The sequence below is a fragment of the Pediculus humanus genome, genomic scaffold, assembly GCF_000006295.1.
Source record: "Pediculus humanus corporis 1103172107371 genomic scaffold, whole genome shotgun sequence".
Lineage (NCBI taxonomy): Eukaryota > Metazoa > Arthropoda > Insecta > Psocodea > Pediculidae > Pediculus > Pediculus humanus.
Window position 1 is genome coordinate 377590 of NW_002986999.1, and position 15770 is coordinate 393359.

The 15770-nt window shown below is 26.9% G+C and overlaps 2 protein-coding genes across 2 annotated transcripts; both read right to left on the reverse strand.

Moving 5' to 3' along the window:
- Positions 1–2018: 2018 nt before the first annotated feature.
- On the reverse strand, positions 2019–4437 carry Phum_PHUM014750 (Annexin-B11, putative; the record flags this gene model as incomplete). Its single annotated transcript, XM_002422750.1, has 8 exons — positions 2019–2072; positions 2152–2333; positions 2441–2614; positions 2688–2840; positions 2935–3139; positions 3231–3407; positions 3711–4262; positions 4414–4437. 8 exons carry the CDS (start codon positions 4435–4437, stop codon positions 2019–2021), a joined length of 1521 nt encoding a protein of 506 aa, XP_002422795.1.
- A 4411-nt stretch (positions 4438–8848) lies between these two features.
- Positions 8849–14723, reverse strand: Phum_PHUM014760 (uncharacterized protein; the record flags this gene model as incomplete). Its single annotated transcript, XM_002422751.1, has 10 exons — positions 8849–9173; positions 9248–9666; positions 9740–10163; positions 10239–10424; positions 10511–10723; positions 10808–11190; positions 11269–11517; positions 11564–12235; positions 12960–13096; positions 14528–14723. 10 exons carry the CDS (start codon positions 14721–14723, stop codon positions 8849–8851), a joined length of 3204 nt encoding a protein of 1067 aa, XP_002422796.1.
- Positions 14724–15770: the final 1047 nt, after the last annotated feature.

Below are 15770 nucleotides of genomic sequence, written 5' to 3' on the forward strand. Positions count from 1 at the left end.
ACTCTAAAAAAAAAACCCCTTTAGTACTCTATTCGATTATTTAGATATTTAAAATTATTATTATTATTATTACTATTAAAAGCATATGAACTACTACACGCGTATGCTCTGACTGAAATCTTAAAAACAAATTTTTTTTATATAAAACTGTTAAAATTTTACTCTCTCTCTCTCTCTCTCTCTCTCTCTCTCTCTCTCTCTCTCTCTCTCTCTCTCTCGAGTTCTTGTTCTTAAATTCAATTTATTTTTCATAAGGACGGACTCGTTCCCACTGAATACGACGATCAAAAATTCATTTTTATATCTATATTGAGTGTGAATGTGCGAGCGCGTATGGAAACGTGTAAATTATTATTATTATTATATTAATACCGTACGGAAAACTCAAAGTGGTTTACATATATATATATATAAAGGGAGGCCATTTTCTACAACTCATTAAATTTAGACAAAATGGTTTTTATAAACAAAAAAAATTACAACAACTCAATTTTTATTTCGTAGGAGGGTTGTTTGTTGTTGTTGTCTTCCTTTCGTCTTCTAATTTTTTTTTAATTTGTGCTCAAATTTAATTACGTAACTATTATTATTATTATTATCATTATTAATTTTTTTCTAGGCAATATTAGAGTATCCCCACATAAATTTTCTAGTCTTTTTTATTGCGATTTTTTAATCAAAGCACATTAATCACAATTTTTTTTTTCTAATTATTTCTCCGCTTTTAAATTTATTATTATTATTATTATTACTATTTATATATATATTTATGTTTTATGTTTTAATGTTCTGAAATGTTCGATTAACAGAAATGCAATACGAATTAATTTAATTAATTTTTTAATGTTTTCATTTTAAAAAAAAAAAAATATTTATATGTTTTTTAAATATTTATTCTCTCTCTCTCTCTCTTTTTTTTAAGTATTTAAACGGTTGTATTTTTGTTTTTTGAACCCCGGACATTTAATTATGACCGATTTGAGTTTTTTAAATTTAAAAAAAAAAAAAAAAAAAAAAAAAACAAAAAACAAAAACAAAAAAAAAAGTTTTTTTTTATTTTTATGTACGTTAGTTTTTTTTTTTTTTAATAATTTTTTTCAGCAAAATATACTTTAATTGTATGGCTGTATATATAAATATTATATGTTTTTTTTTTCATTAAAATATTTTTTAATTGAATTATTTATTGTTGTTGTTTTTTTTTATTAGAGTTAATCCTTTAATATTTTCTTAATCCATTTAATCCATTTTGTGTTTTTCCCTCTCCTCGCGGTTTAATAAATTTAAAAAATAATAATAATAAAAACCTGGTTTTTGATGATGACCTGTTCATCGACAAATAGTTGGTACATGTTTGTCTTGAGTTTTGTACATAACTGATACTCTTCGACCCTTCTTTAACATCCAGTATCAACATTTCAACGAACTGTTGTGTGTGTGAGCGTGAGAAACCTAAACATGGGGAGCCAAAGCGAACATTTCCGCCACATTTCGCTTTTTTATTTTCGAAAGGGTCTTAGTACTACACAAGGTCATAAAAAGTTGTGGGCCAAGTATGGTGATGAAGCCTTAATAAAGCGGCAGTGTCAGTACTCGTTGGCGAAATTCCGTTCTAGAGAGTTTCCTTTAAAAGATGAGGAGCGCTCTGGGCATTCAGTGGAGATCTATAATGACCAAAAAGATTAATAATAATAGTTCGACAAGTGACATTGCAGAGAAGCTAGATATGTCACAAACGCGCGTCCAAAACCGTCTGCGGCATCTTGGGTATCAAAAGAAGGTTGACGCATAACAAGGAATCTCAAAAAGAAGAAATTGATTTCAAAAATTTACAAAAAAAAAAAATTAATATTTATATTAAATGTCAATTTATAAAAATTTTTTATTAAACAATACAAAAAAGGCACGATTATTAAAAAAAAAAGAGGCACAGGTATAACGAACACAGTTAAAACTGTCTTGCCACATAATTAACCCCCCCGCGAAATAGATCTTTTTTTACGTCATCATTCGAGTTATTATTGTTCCATAATTGCCAACAGGCATTTTTTATAATCGCCCGAAGTGTCACCCTAAAAAAAAAAAAAACCGAACCTTATACTTATGAATACCTTAAAAATTTTGTCATCGGAATGTACTTTAAATAAATACCTTGACGAAAGATTCCAAACTTTTACCGTATTTATTATTAAATGCAATTTTAATGTCACCCAAATCAATTTCACTTCTTGTTACAATTAACCTGATTAAATCTCTGTCTCTCGTACCGAATCCTACCATACTTTTATGCAAACAATCTGCTAAAAATTCCGTTTTGTTTCTAACGCATTTAACTGTGAAACAAATAATAATAATAATAATAATGACGAATGTAACGAAAACATTAATATTTATAAATTTAAAAAAATCAAAATATGAATAAAAGATTTTTTTGTTTTACCCAAAGCCATGAGACCATCTTCTATGTCGCCTGAAAATTCATTTTTGATGGCTTTTTCAAATGCGTGACTCGTTATTTGTTCGTATTCTTCGAATATGGCTTTAAGTTGTGCAAAACTTCTCGACACTAATATTGCATTGAATGTTGATTCATCTGTTCCGAATTTTAACTCCCCTGAAAAATACGTGAGCGAACGATGTTGAATCGAAATGCCGTCAATCAAACCCTCGGTTAATGCAAAACCTACCAGCAGCAAGAAGTGCTCGGGCGTCTTCCATTGCGCTTTGCCTGTCGACATGTACGGATTCGTCTCTCCCACTTTGACACAGGGAAATTAACAACCTTTTGAAATGCCCAGACGTGTCTGATGCCAAATCATTTTCAAGACTGTTGCCAAAAACTGAAAATACGCGACGGAGTGAGTGAGCGTTTGTGTGTGTGTGTGTCTGCCTTTACTTAATTTTGTTTTCATCTATGAATATAATAAAACTTACGGTGTTGATAAGCTGATTTAACAATTAAAATTTCGGAATTGTTCAACGTGCAAAGAATTTCAATTAGTGTACTTTCTGTTGTTCCAACACCGGCAACAGCGTGATTAAGTTCTTTTGCATAAAATTCCGGCAAGGGAGTCATGAGAGCGACTAAAAGTTCACGGAAATTTCCACTTGTTTCGCTCCTTAAATCTTTTATCAAATCCTATCGACATATTTAAAAAATACCCAATAATACTTTTTTACCATCTATTTAAAAAATTTTTCCTTTTTATATATTTTCCCCATTGACTTACCTTTCCGTATAACGTTTTGAATTGAAGTGCAATTTCTTGTCTCTGTGCATTTGTTCTGTTTGCTAAAATTGATATGATTGTGGCTTCATCGGTGCCAAAACCTTTCATTGCTTTCCTTAAAATTTCAGCATCTTGTCTCGCGTAAAATGGTGAAGCCGGAGTGATTGTAGGATTTGTCTGCAATAAAATTTTATTATTATTAACGGAAAAATCAATCATTCGATGATTGATTGAAAAAAAAAAAAAGAAAGAATTTTTACAAACGCGTTAATAAATAGCGGTAGCCTTGATTAAAATGAAATCAAATAAATTTAGAATAAAAAATAAAGGAAAAGGAAAAATAAGAAAAAAAAGAAAATTTATTAATAATATAAATTAAAATTAATGCATTTAATTAATTAATTTCCATGCACTCACCTTTTTTATATTTTCTCCTTTCTGTTGAAAACTAGGCGATTGTATTATATTTTGCTGAGGCACAGGAAGCGGACAGTTTAAAGAAGAAGAAACTTGTGAAGAAATAGAAAGAGACGGATAAATGTTTGGATTTGCGTTATTATTCGATGAATGTGGGTATGGAGCCCCCAAATGAGTGGGATATGGAACCGAAGAATTCGTTGGATATGAACCTGCTGAATTAGTAGGGTACGGAGCCCCCGAATGAGGGGGATACGGAACTGAAGAGTTCGTTGGATATGAACCTGCTGAATTAGTAGGATAAGGAGCTGCCGACTGAGTGGGATACGGAACAGACGCATTCACAGGATACGGAGCACTTGAATGAGTAGGATATGGAGCTGACGAATTAGTAGGGTATGGCGGGTTAGATGAATATAGTGAAGGGTAAGCGCTCGGATTTATTGGGTATGGAAGAGAACCATTACTTGGATAGGAAAGTGCGGATGATGGAGGATAAGATGGGTTTATTTGTTGATTAAAAGGAGAGTAATAGTTAGTATTAGCAGATGAAGGAGGAGGAGGAGGTGCAGAAGGATAACTCAAACTGGGTGGATAAGGATGATTTCCATGTCCCTAAAATAAAAAAAAAAAAACTTACCCCTGAATTGCTTTATATACAAAAAAAAAAAATATTGCAAATTCACACATGATTATTAAATAAAGTATTTACAGTTAGTAAGAAAAACCCGAAACACAATAATAATGATAATAATAATTTACTTACAGGTACAAATGGATTGTGACTCATTTTTATGTGTCAAATATGCTGATTCTGTAAAAAAAAAAAAAAAAATACAATTAGCCTGAGAGATGGCATAAAAGGTAAAAATTAATTAATTTTATAATACTATTTTTCTCTCAATTGAAATGATTGTGTGTTCATGCATTAAATTAAATTTTCTTTTAGATAAAAACTTTTTACATGTTGTCTTATATTATCTTACATAATAAATCTAATCACAGTAAAAAAAAAAAAAACTATTAAGAAAAAACTTTGGTAACTTTTTGTACACAGTAAGAATACTAATGTATATATACTAAAGATACAAAAATATATTCACATTAAATAATTAATATTACCGCACTTTAATAACATGAATTTAAAAAACAAACAACAAACTTTTTTTTGTTTAAGTGTAATATTTAAAAAGAAAACCTTCACTTTACCTTTCCTATCAATTATCTGTATTCAAAAATCAAAATTATGTAAGCATTAACAAAAAAATAATTAAAAGCATCAAGTATGTTTTTTTTTAAAATAAATCTTCCTGTAAAAGTATTTTAAAATATATATTTGTGTGTGTGTGTGCGTGTGTGATTAGTTACGACATCGAATGAAATAAATAAATAAATAAATAAATAATGGTTAAAAAAAAAAAAAACTGACACACTTACTTAAACAACTCCACTACTACAATGAAACTACTGATACTGTTTAATCATTTAATGGATTGGGTGTGAAAATGCAACGTTGCCAAATTTACATTTACCGTAGCAAAAAATTTAACTAAAGTTTTTTATTCAAAAAAATTTTTTTTTTTTTTTTTTTAACTTTAGTTTAAAGTACAAACTAAAACTCATAAAATTTTTTTAATTGTTGCAAAAGCCCCCAAAAATATTGTTTTTTTTTTTTTTTTTACCTCAAAATGACTCATAATTTATTTAAATCATTTGGGCTTTTACAATTAATTTTACGTCACAAAACTGATTTTTCTATTATCATATTTTAATACTCGATGACAAATGAATCATTGCTAATATTAAAGATAACCTTTTTTTTTTTTTTTTTTATTTACACTGCAACAAATTTTTTTTTTTTTTTTTGTGAACATCTTAAAACATTTGATGAGTAAAGTGATTTAAAATAAATTATTAATTACAAATTAATATGAAGTTTTGAAATAATTACATACATATGATTACTTCAAGTAATTTTATCAAAATATTAAAATAATAATTTTTTTTTTCACTTAATGATTTATAATCACAAACAATTGAGACAACATTTTATTAAAAAAATTAAATTGTTTTCTAATAATCACAAGTAAAATTTATATATATATGCATTTTAAAAAATGAGTTTTTTTTTTTTCAACGACAAATCTTAGAATTTGTTGAGAGCTAGTGATTTTAGTTGAAATATAAATTTTAGTAAATTTAATCTGTCCAAGTTTTATCTCGAGTAAAAAGTTTAAACTTTGTCATATAATTAAAAGTTGTACAATTAAATATAAAATTAACTACAATAAAACTAATTACCTAATATTAATTTTTAAATCGACAAAATCTGAGTAAAAAATTAAATAATTTGACACAATTTATCTTATCGAGTAATAATAATATAACCATTAGCAAGTTAATTTATTATTTAAAAGTACAAACGATAGAATATTGTTTCCTTATTCATGAAAATTAGTTAATATCGATAAAATGAAAGTTTTATTGTGTACAATTCATTAGTTTATAACAGTTTTTCCCATAGTTCAATATCTCCCTAAATTTGTTTTAAACTCTTATTGGGTTATGATCCTCATTTATGATTGTGAACTGCATCTCGATTAAGTTTATTTAAAGATTAGTCTTCTCTAATTTAAAATTTTAATTACAAAATGATATTATTTTATTAAAAGCATGTTTTATTATGTATGCATCAATTTTAACAATTAAAAAAAATTATAAAATGAGAATAAAATATTGTAAAATTTTTTAAAAGTCAAAAACTCTTGCATACATATTTATTTTTATAACCTCCCGCCTTTTCCCTTGAAAAGAAATACATTTTTGTTTATATTTTATAAATATAATAAATAAAAAGAAATATAATTACCTCCTTATGAAATGAATGAAAAAATAATAATAATTAAATAATAACAAAAACTTATTAATTAAACAAAAAAAAAAAAAAAAATGAGAACGCTAACAACTCACTGGATAAAGCCAAAAAGTATGTTTGAAATCTTTCAGGTAGTTACGTCATCAACAAGGTTACCCGTTATGGCTAACAATGAGACCCCCACTTTAAACCATCCGCCGTATCTCCTCTAAAAACTCGTAAAATATCTCTCCAATAGCGTGAATATCTAAAAATAATTTTAAATTTTTTTTTTTTTGTTGCCATTTTAAAATCAGGTCTTTTGAGCAAATAATAATAATAATAGTAAAAACCAGACGACATTGAAAATCCAAATTTAACAAAAAGTTATATTTATCCAAGTTAATATTAACAGGATAATTTGTTTAAAAAATTTATTTATAACGAAAATGAATCAAAGCATTTATTCCAAAACAAACAATATATATATATATTTTTCTACTTGTTATCATCATTATCTTATCAGTAACAGATCGTCATTTAATTTATTAATAACTTGAAATTTATGTAATTATTTTAACTAATTAAACAAAAAACCGAAAAATAATTTTCTAACTCCTCCTTCCCCCGCCCTTCTGATCAATGAGAAAATTTTTTTTTAAAATATCTCAAAGCAAAAGTTTATTATTTTATTGCTGCGGTTGTTGTTGTTGTTGTTGTTATCAATTCGTTTGTTATCAAACCGACACACGTACAACAATCTCAATTTGATAATAAATAAATAATTTTATTTTACTAAAAGAAAACTTTTTTTTTTTTTGTTTATAATCAACAAATTATTTATATCACATTAGTTTACAACATTTCCATAACACGTGACTCTATTATACTTATTATTATTATTATTTTTGTTTAAATAAATTTTTTTTTATTTAAGAAATTTCAAATTCTCGTACCTGATCGTTTAAATAAAACTTAATAACAACAAAAAAAAATCGTTATAATAATTAAACAAAAACTTATTTATTTATTTAATATTAAACAAATTTAATTATTATTATTATAATTATTAATTAAGTAACTACGATAAAATTTTTTTATTTACATTATTAATTAGTTATAAGAGAGATTATTTAAATTTAAATAATTTATTATTATTATTTATTCGGAGCTTTATATCATTAAATTTTTTTTTATTGGCACTTTTATTTATTATTATTATTATTATTATTATTATTATTATTATTATTAGACAATATATTATTATTATTATTATTATTAATTTTCATCTAAATAATATTCAACGGAAGACTAAATCGCACTAATTTATATTTTAATTATGTACGTCGTTAATTAAACAATTTTTTTTATCATTATATTCAGATATGTGTCAAACGTAAAAAAAAAAAAAAAACTTTAATTATAAATAATAATAATAATAATAATGGTGACGAAAAATAATAATAATAATGTTAAAATTAAGGGATCCCGAATTTTTTTTTGGTTTTTAACGTAAAACAATTTAAATTTTTTTCTATCATATTCTGGTCCCTTTTTTTTTTTACAAGAAACAAACAACTTATATTTAACTTATGTACGGATGTATTAAATAACATAATTTAACAATTTTTATTAATTATTAATCTCTTTCGTTTGACAATTTAATAATTTATTTATTTATTTTTTTTACATAAGAATTTTTAAATTTTATGTAAGAATTAACGCGGGAAAAAAAAAATTTTCATATAATTATTATTATTATTATTAATTATAAGGCAAATAACTTATAATAATTTATAAATCTAATAAAGTTTAATAAAATGCATAATCATTTTCAAAAATAAATAAATAAATATGCCACTCAACCAACAGTTATTTAAATAATAATAATAATTCTTGGTAACTAATTAATAATTAGGTATTATTAATGTACATACGTTTAAAAAAAAGAAGAAAAAATAACAATAAATAACATGGATACACCCTGTACAAATCTCTCATATTCCAATAAATAATTTATTATTATTATTATTATTTAGTTCTGTTCCAGTAACGTTGAAGATATTCACTCAAGGCAATTAATAATTATCATTATCCATAAATTTAACGGTTTTAACTGAAAATCACAAAAAAAAAATCCTGAGAATTAATTAATTATTTAATTATTTAAACGTTAAAAAATGGCAGTGGTGATGGTATTATTGAATTACAAACAAACAAACAAAAGGTAAACAGATAAAACAATATCAACATGATAATAAGAATAATAATAATAATTAATATTTATATAACATCAAACGGTTGTGACACGATCGACTTCAACGTAACGAACAGAACCATCGCTGTGTCAGCAAATGACTTCCTTCTTTTCAAAAATGGAAGATTCCGATGGTACGGCAGAAGAAGAATGATTTTTTCTCCTTTTTTTACAACTTCGGAGGGTGGCTATCACAATCGCAGTCAACAGACAAATGATACCTATTACTCCAAATGCTAGGTAAAGAGGAGGAAGTTGAAATATTATGTAACAATGTCCTAGTGATTCGTCGTAACCCGAAGGACAGTGTACGGTTCCATCGCACCACAATGAAGAATTTATGCAAGCGTCTAATTCTGGACATTTATGAATACAGTCTTTCATGACGTAACCCTCTGGAGGTAGTATGGGTTTCCTGGAAAAAATTTTTAATGGAAATTTATCAAATTTTAATTATATATGTATGCTTAATTTTTATTTTCTTCTTACCTTCGACCTAATTCCAACCAGGTTACCGAGTATTGTCCATCTTCTTTTCCTAAATATTCGACAAATATACATTTCGATCGAATTACTTTTTCACTAGATTCGTCCCTTAGTATGGCCATTGTTGCATCTTCTTGATTTTCCGTATCGCTTAAATGCCATCCAGAAGAAAACACTTCAGCGATTCTACGCTTGTCTGATATAAGTGGCTGTGGACAAACCACAGAATTGAGCATTCCTCCTGTGTATATCATGACCCGATTTTTCGTGCCGCAAGTATTTGTTTGAAATGTGTGAGACACGTTATTCATTGCCTCCTCGTAGGTTATCAAATTTTTATCAATGTGTGCCCCCTTAGCTTTTACGTATAAATATTTACCCTCGGATGGTGTTATGACCCACGGCTGATATTCACAATTTATCTGAAAAAAAGGAAAAGAATTACGTTTTTCCGGTTTAAAAATCTCAAGAGTTAATTTCTTAAATTTAAATTACTTCTTCGGGTGTTTTACTCGGTGAAACAAAATGAATTTCACCGCTTGGACCTTTCAATTGTTGCGATCGAGGACATATTGTTTGCTGTACAAATTCCCAACTTCCCTCGAAATGAAATGTTTTAAAATCATCCATTGAATTCATATTTAACACTTCGAACACAACTTCAACGATATGCCCCGATGAGACAAAGTTTAACGGTGTTAAACCGTCTCCTCCGGAACACAAACAATCACGTGGTAGGGGAGGTGCGTTCCGAAGGGGATATTCATAAATCCGTACATAAGCAGACAAATTTCCGTGACATAGAATTTTATTTATATCTGGATGATATAAACTCTTGCATGGTCTGGTACCCATGCCAACATTTTGTATGTTTATTTTTATTTTTTCTCCTTTTTTTCCCTCGAACCTGTAGATACAGCTGTAAACATTTTGTAGAAATTAAGGTCACGTGATCATATATTGTCATGTGATCATATTTATATAGTAATTTTACCTGAGATTGGTGTTACCACCTCTACCGTATAGAAAAACATCTTTTGGTGACTGAAATTTTTGAACTGTATTTAATGATTGCCCTTGTGTACGGCTAACAAATTTTCTTGAGCAAAGACCATCTCCGAAAGCTTCTCCATCCTGGTGCAAATCTACAAACTCGTAAAGAGCTTTAAAAGACACGTGCCTAAAAATTAATAACTATAACCTTTAACCTTTTCAAATTTTAAACGGTAACGCACGGTTTGATACAAAAATGTTGCAAGGTTATACCTTAACGCTGTAGCTTCTTTGAGCCTTAGTTGAAGAGTTATTGCATTTTTGGTTGATAGAAAACTTTCATTTAAAGAACAGGGTCTTGGACGGTGTGTTTGATTACCCAAAAGTTCATGGTCACATGTTTTAGCAATTTCATCACGGCAATATTTCGCTAGAAGAGTTGCATTTGATTTTTTTGACGTCATTATTCTAATTTTATCTGCGTCACTAAAAATATGTCGGAAAAAAAAAATTTAAAGAAAATGTTTTATGTAAGTTTTGATTTAAAATTTCGAGCCCTGAATTTCCTACCATGATTCGTCGTAACAATTTTGATCTCGGAAATTTCCATCCCACACTTGTAATCGAATTGCACAGGGATCTTCGGAAGATGTTAAAGGAGGACTCACGTCAAATTTTAAAACCGACAGCCAAATTTTATATCTAGGCGGAGGAGAAGAAATTTGTTTTTGCCAAAATTTCGGATCGTATTGAACGGGATACCTCCCCGGCATCGGTCTAAATGTTGGAGTGGGTCTAACTGTCTCACCACCTTCTAAATGATATGTGCATGTTGTGTTTGGTGTTAGGGAGTGTCTCGGAGATTCTAATATTCCTCTTCCGGACCCTTTTAAATTAAATTCGCATCTTTTGTTTCTTATGTAAGACACAGCTTCTTGGTCTAAAAAACTTACCTACAAATAGATTAAAAAAAAAAAAAAAAAAAAAAACTCATCACGTAATAAATTTATAATTTTAAAATGAAAACTTACTTCGACTTCCAGTTGAAATCCGTGAAAACTTTGTGGCGTTCCAGGAAACAAAAATGTACCGTAGGGAGAAGTTGTAAATTCCACCAATAGTTCAGGACCGCTTGAAGTCACTTCAGGCACAGCTTTTCGTTCTCCGCAAAATTTCAATAATGGAGAATCTCTTGTCGTGTATCCATCGTATATGGTTACGTAATCCTGCACTTCATCGCACTCGGACCACACCTGCGATATGACATAAAAAACATGCTTCTAAAATTTTCCAACATTTTCGAAAATGAACCGTCAAAAACTAAACAAACAAACCTACACTCAATTCTTTCGATTGTTGTTCCGACTGCTGTTGTGGGGGTCTGCTATATAACGAAGCACTACTTCTTATAAAAACTAAATGTGCGTTTGGTTGGCGAACGGTTATGACCGCATGTTTCCCAGAGGGAACTTTTTGTTGTCTCACGGCATAATAACAAGTTAAATTTCTAGGATAAACTCCTGGAAAATTAGGTGACTGAAGTCTGCATAATTTTTCGTTACAGTCACTAAATATCCGTGAGCAGTACGTTCCAGATATTAAATCACCTAGATAATAAACATTTGAAGAAGATTTTGGAGGAGGTAAATGGTACGTTTGTTTGTGAGACGCATTAACAACATCCGTAACCGTATTATCGTTCCAAGAACTCGGTGGTATTCCTCCGTATTTAACAATGGCCGAATTTTTTTTTAAAGTCTTATAATAAATTTTAATATCGAAATTATAACTAGATTGATCTTTGGAAAGTATACGCAAATTTAAAACGACCGTTATTTTATTAGTTTCCGAATAATAAAGCGTTGGTCCCCACGATGTACCGCACCACTTACCACCAACTTGAGGTCTGTCGACTTCTAATATTTCCAAATATCCGTCGGGACATCCATCTTTTATAAATGATAAAAACGTACCGATTGTAAAACTATCGAAGGCAAGCTGCAAAATAAAAACAAATAAAACATTTAATTAAAATTTTTTAATAAAATTTTTTTTATTTACCGTCGTTTTAATAAATAAATAAATAAAATGATGAATCGTAATAAATTTTATTCGAGTTAGACGTTCGGTATAATTTATTACCATTTAATCACCCCCTAAGAACCAACAAATGAGATTTCCCCCCCCCCCTCCATTTTACGTCAAACATCCCAAAAGTAATAAATTTAATTTATTTAAAAAAAAAAAAATACATAAAATAAATAATAATAATAATAATTTGCCTTCATTAAATACGGTTTTATGTTGTTTTCAATGCTCGCGATGAATTTAATAGTTTTTAAAAAAAAAAACAAACAAAACCTACGGGAATAACGGGATAAGGAATAAGGGAAAACAGGAACGAACAGAATTCAACATGATAAACACGCTCTTCTTATAACAATCATCACAAAATTAACAAAAATGTTTACGTGTTTGTTTATGTTTTCTAATGTTTTCGCATTCGACGTTAAAATTTTCATAAAGAATTTATATAAGTAAAAGATTTTAAATTTGTAAAAATTTGTTTGTTTTTATTATACGTGCGTGTGTGCGTGCGTGCGTGCGTGTGTACGTGCGTGAATTTTTAACGATGAATTTATGAAAAAAAAAAATAATAATAATAATAAAAAGAACGGTTTTCTTTTCGATTTTGATTTTATTTAAAATTATTTTTACTTACTTGAACGATGTCGCCGAGTTCGTTACTTCCGGCTTCAAATATCAAATGACAAATAAACGGAAGTTTATCTTCTTTAGGCCTGTGTATTTCAACATCGTATGTTTTTCCAACGTCGCCATAATACGTTCTATTGCAGGCTGTTAATAAATAATAATAATAATAATAATAATAAAAGTTTTGTTTCATCATCATCATACGAATAAAACGAAATTAAAATTATTTAAATTAAATTAAATTAAATAAAAAAAATAAATAAATAAAAATTTTTTTTTCTACGTTTAGTTTCGTAAAGTTTTCTTGTTGTTGTTGTTGTTGTGAGGTCCTTAAAAAACAAACAAACAAACAAACAGAAAAAAAGAGGTTTCGAAAAAAAACTTATTAAAAAAAAAAAAATTTTTTTTTTTAATTTTCTTGAGTGTTTCATATTTATTTATGGTTAAAAAAATTTAATATCGGATTTAATAATAATAATAATAATAATTAATTAATTAATGTGAAAGTTTCAACGAAAACTTATAAACTTTTTTTTTTTTTTGGGACGTCATTTTTTATAAAAAAAAAAAAAAAAATTTATATAAAATTTTAATCTCTGTGAATAAATTTTGCAACGAATAAAATTTTATAAATTTTTTTTTTATTAATGACCCTTTAATGATTTTTTCTTAAAATTATAAAATACGTATTAATAATTTATCATCTGTTTCATTATTTCTTTGTCTTCTGCTTCGAACGAATGCCATATGTTAAAAATAAATCGATTTTAATTTTTAAAAAAAATTTTTTTTTTTTTCTGTACAATGTCTCGTAATTTACAATCGTTTTGAAAAAAGAAAATTTTCTGTTGTAAAAAAAATTTTTTCTTTTTTTTTAGAACGGATGAATATGATTTGATTTTGAAAAATGAGCAGACGATAATTTTCTTTTTTTTTCTGCTGCTGCTGCGTCGGGTAAAAAAATTTTTTCGAAAAAAAAAAAAAAAACATTTTGTTTTGTGATTCCTTTTTGAATATTTTTCATATCGATTCAATTTACATTCATCTCCGTTATATTGAAAATTGAAATTTTCTAGAATATTCGACATGAATATAAAAAAACACAAATTTTTTCTGTTTCGAAAAAAAAAAAAAATTCGTTAAATCTCATATTGATATTTCTACGACTTTATTTTTTTTTTATCAAAAGCGCAAAAAAAAAATGGCGTGAATAAATTCAACGTTAATAAATAATAATAAAATAAAATTTTTTTTTTTTTTATTTCATTATTTCCGCTCCATTTTATTTCTTATTTTAAAAATTTATACGAATCTATTATTTATATATTTATTTAATTCGAAATTTAAAAGATTATTTTGTTTACGACGACGACAAAATTCAACAGGTTTTTTCCACTATTTATTATTTCCCTTTATTATTATTATTATCACTAATACAATTCCACCAAATAATAAATATATATACAAACGTAAATATAAAATTCGCAGGGAAAAATGTTTTTGTTTACTTTTTTTTCAATGACGTCACAAAATCACGTGTCAATTTGTAAAATAGTAATGAATGAACATACTCACGGGTACAAAATCTGGGTTCGTCGGATTCGTCCCCGCAATCGTTTTTACCGTCACAGAATCGGTTTGTGTGTATACATAGACCGTTGTTGCATTGAAATTCCGATAATTTGCATCCGATTACAGAAGAAATAATAATAATAATAATAATAATAGTTCCAAAGAATAATATCCTTGGATAAATCCAACCAATAACCATTCTTACTCGGAAATCTACAAATAAAAACAAAAGGAAACGATAATAATAATAATAATGATAATAATAATAAATTCCACTTGATTTATTTTTAATTAATTAAAATTTATTACTCGAAAACGATGATTTTATTATTATTATTACTTATTTTCACTCATTAAAACAAAAATCAAAATCAATAAATCCCTAAAATAATAAAATTGTTTACGATTATTATTATTAACGTTTATTATTATTAATAAATTTTATACGTTTCCTTTTTTAAATAATCATAATAATAATAATAATAAAGTTTTAAAAAATTTAGAAATTTTCCTCCCCCCCATTATTATTTATATAATTTGTTTTTGGGGGTTGGTGTGAACAGGTGAGAAAGATGAAAATGATGCATTTCCGTGAATAATTTTCCGGAAGAAAAAAAAAACAAAAAAAGAGAAAAGGAAATGAGGAAAATCGATTTTTTTTTTTTCATTTTGTTTTTCTTCTGCTTTTTTTTTTAAATAAATAAATGAAAAAAAAAAAACCATTAGTCGGTCGTCGGTGATTAATAGCGATTGGGAAAAAAAATTTTTTTTTCTATAATGCATTATTTGAAAAGAATTTTTTTTTTGTGTTTTTCCTTTTCCCATTCCCATTCCCATTCATTCATTCATTCATTCATTCCGGTTTTTTTAAACAATTCAACTTTAAAAAATAAATAAATAAATAAAAAATGTCACAGGATTGAAAAAATAATTAAACGAGGAAAACATTTTTTTATATTTTTATTTTTAAATGTTTTTTTTTTTTTAATTGTTTAACGAAACACGTTATGTTTTTTGTTTAATTATGTTTTTATTTTTGTTTTTTTATGTTTTTTTGAATAATATTTACATTAAGAAAAAAATAAATAAATAAATAACATTTTTTTAAAATTTAAATTTAAATTACTTCGTTTTATTATTATTATTACTATTATTACTATCATTAAATCATTTCGAAAAAGTTTTTATTCGAAAAAAAGCATTCATTCATTCATTCATTCATTTCCGGATTTTCATTATTCTTACT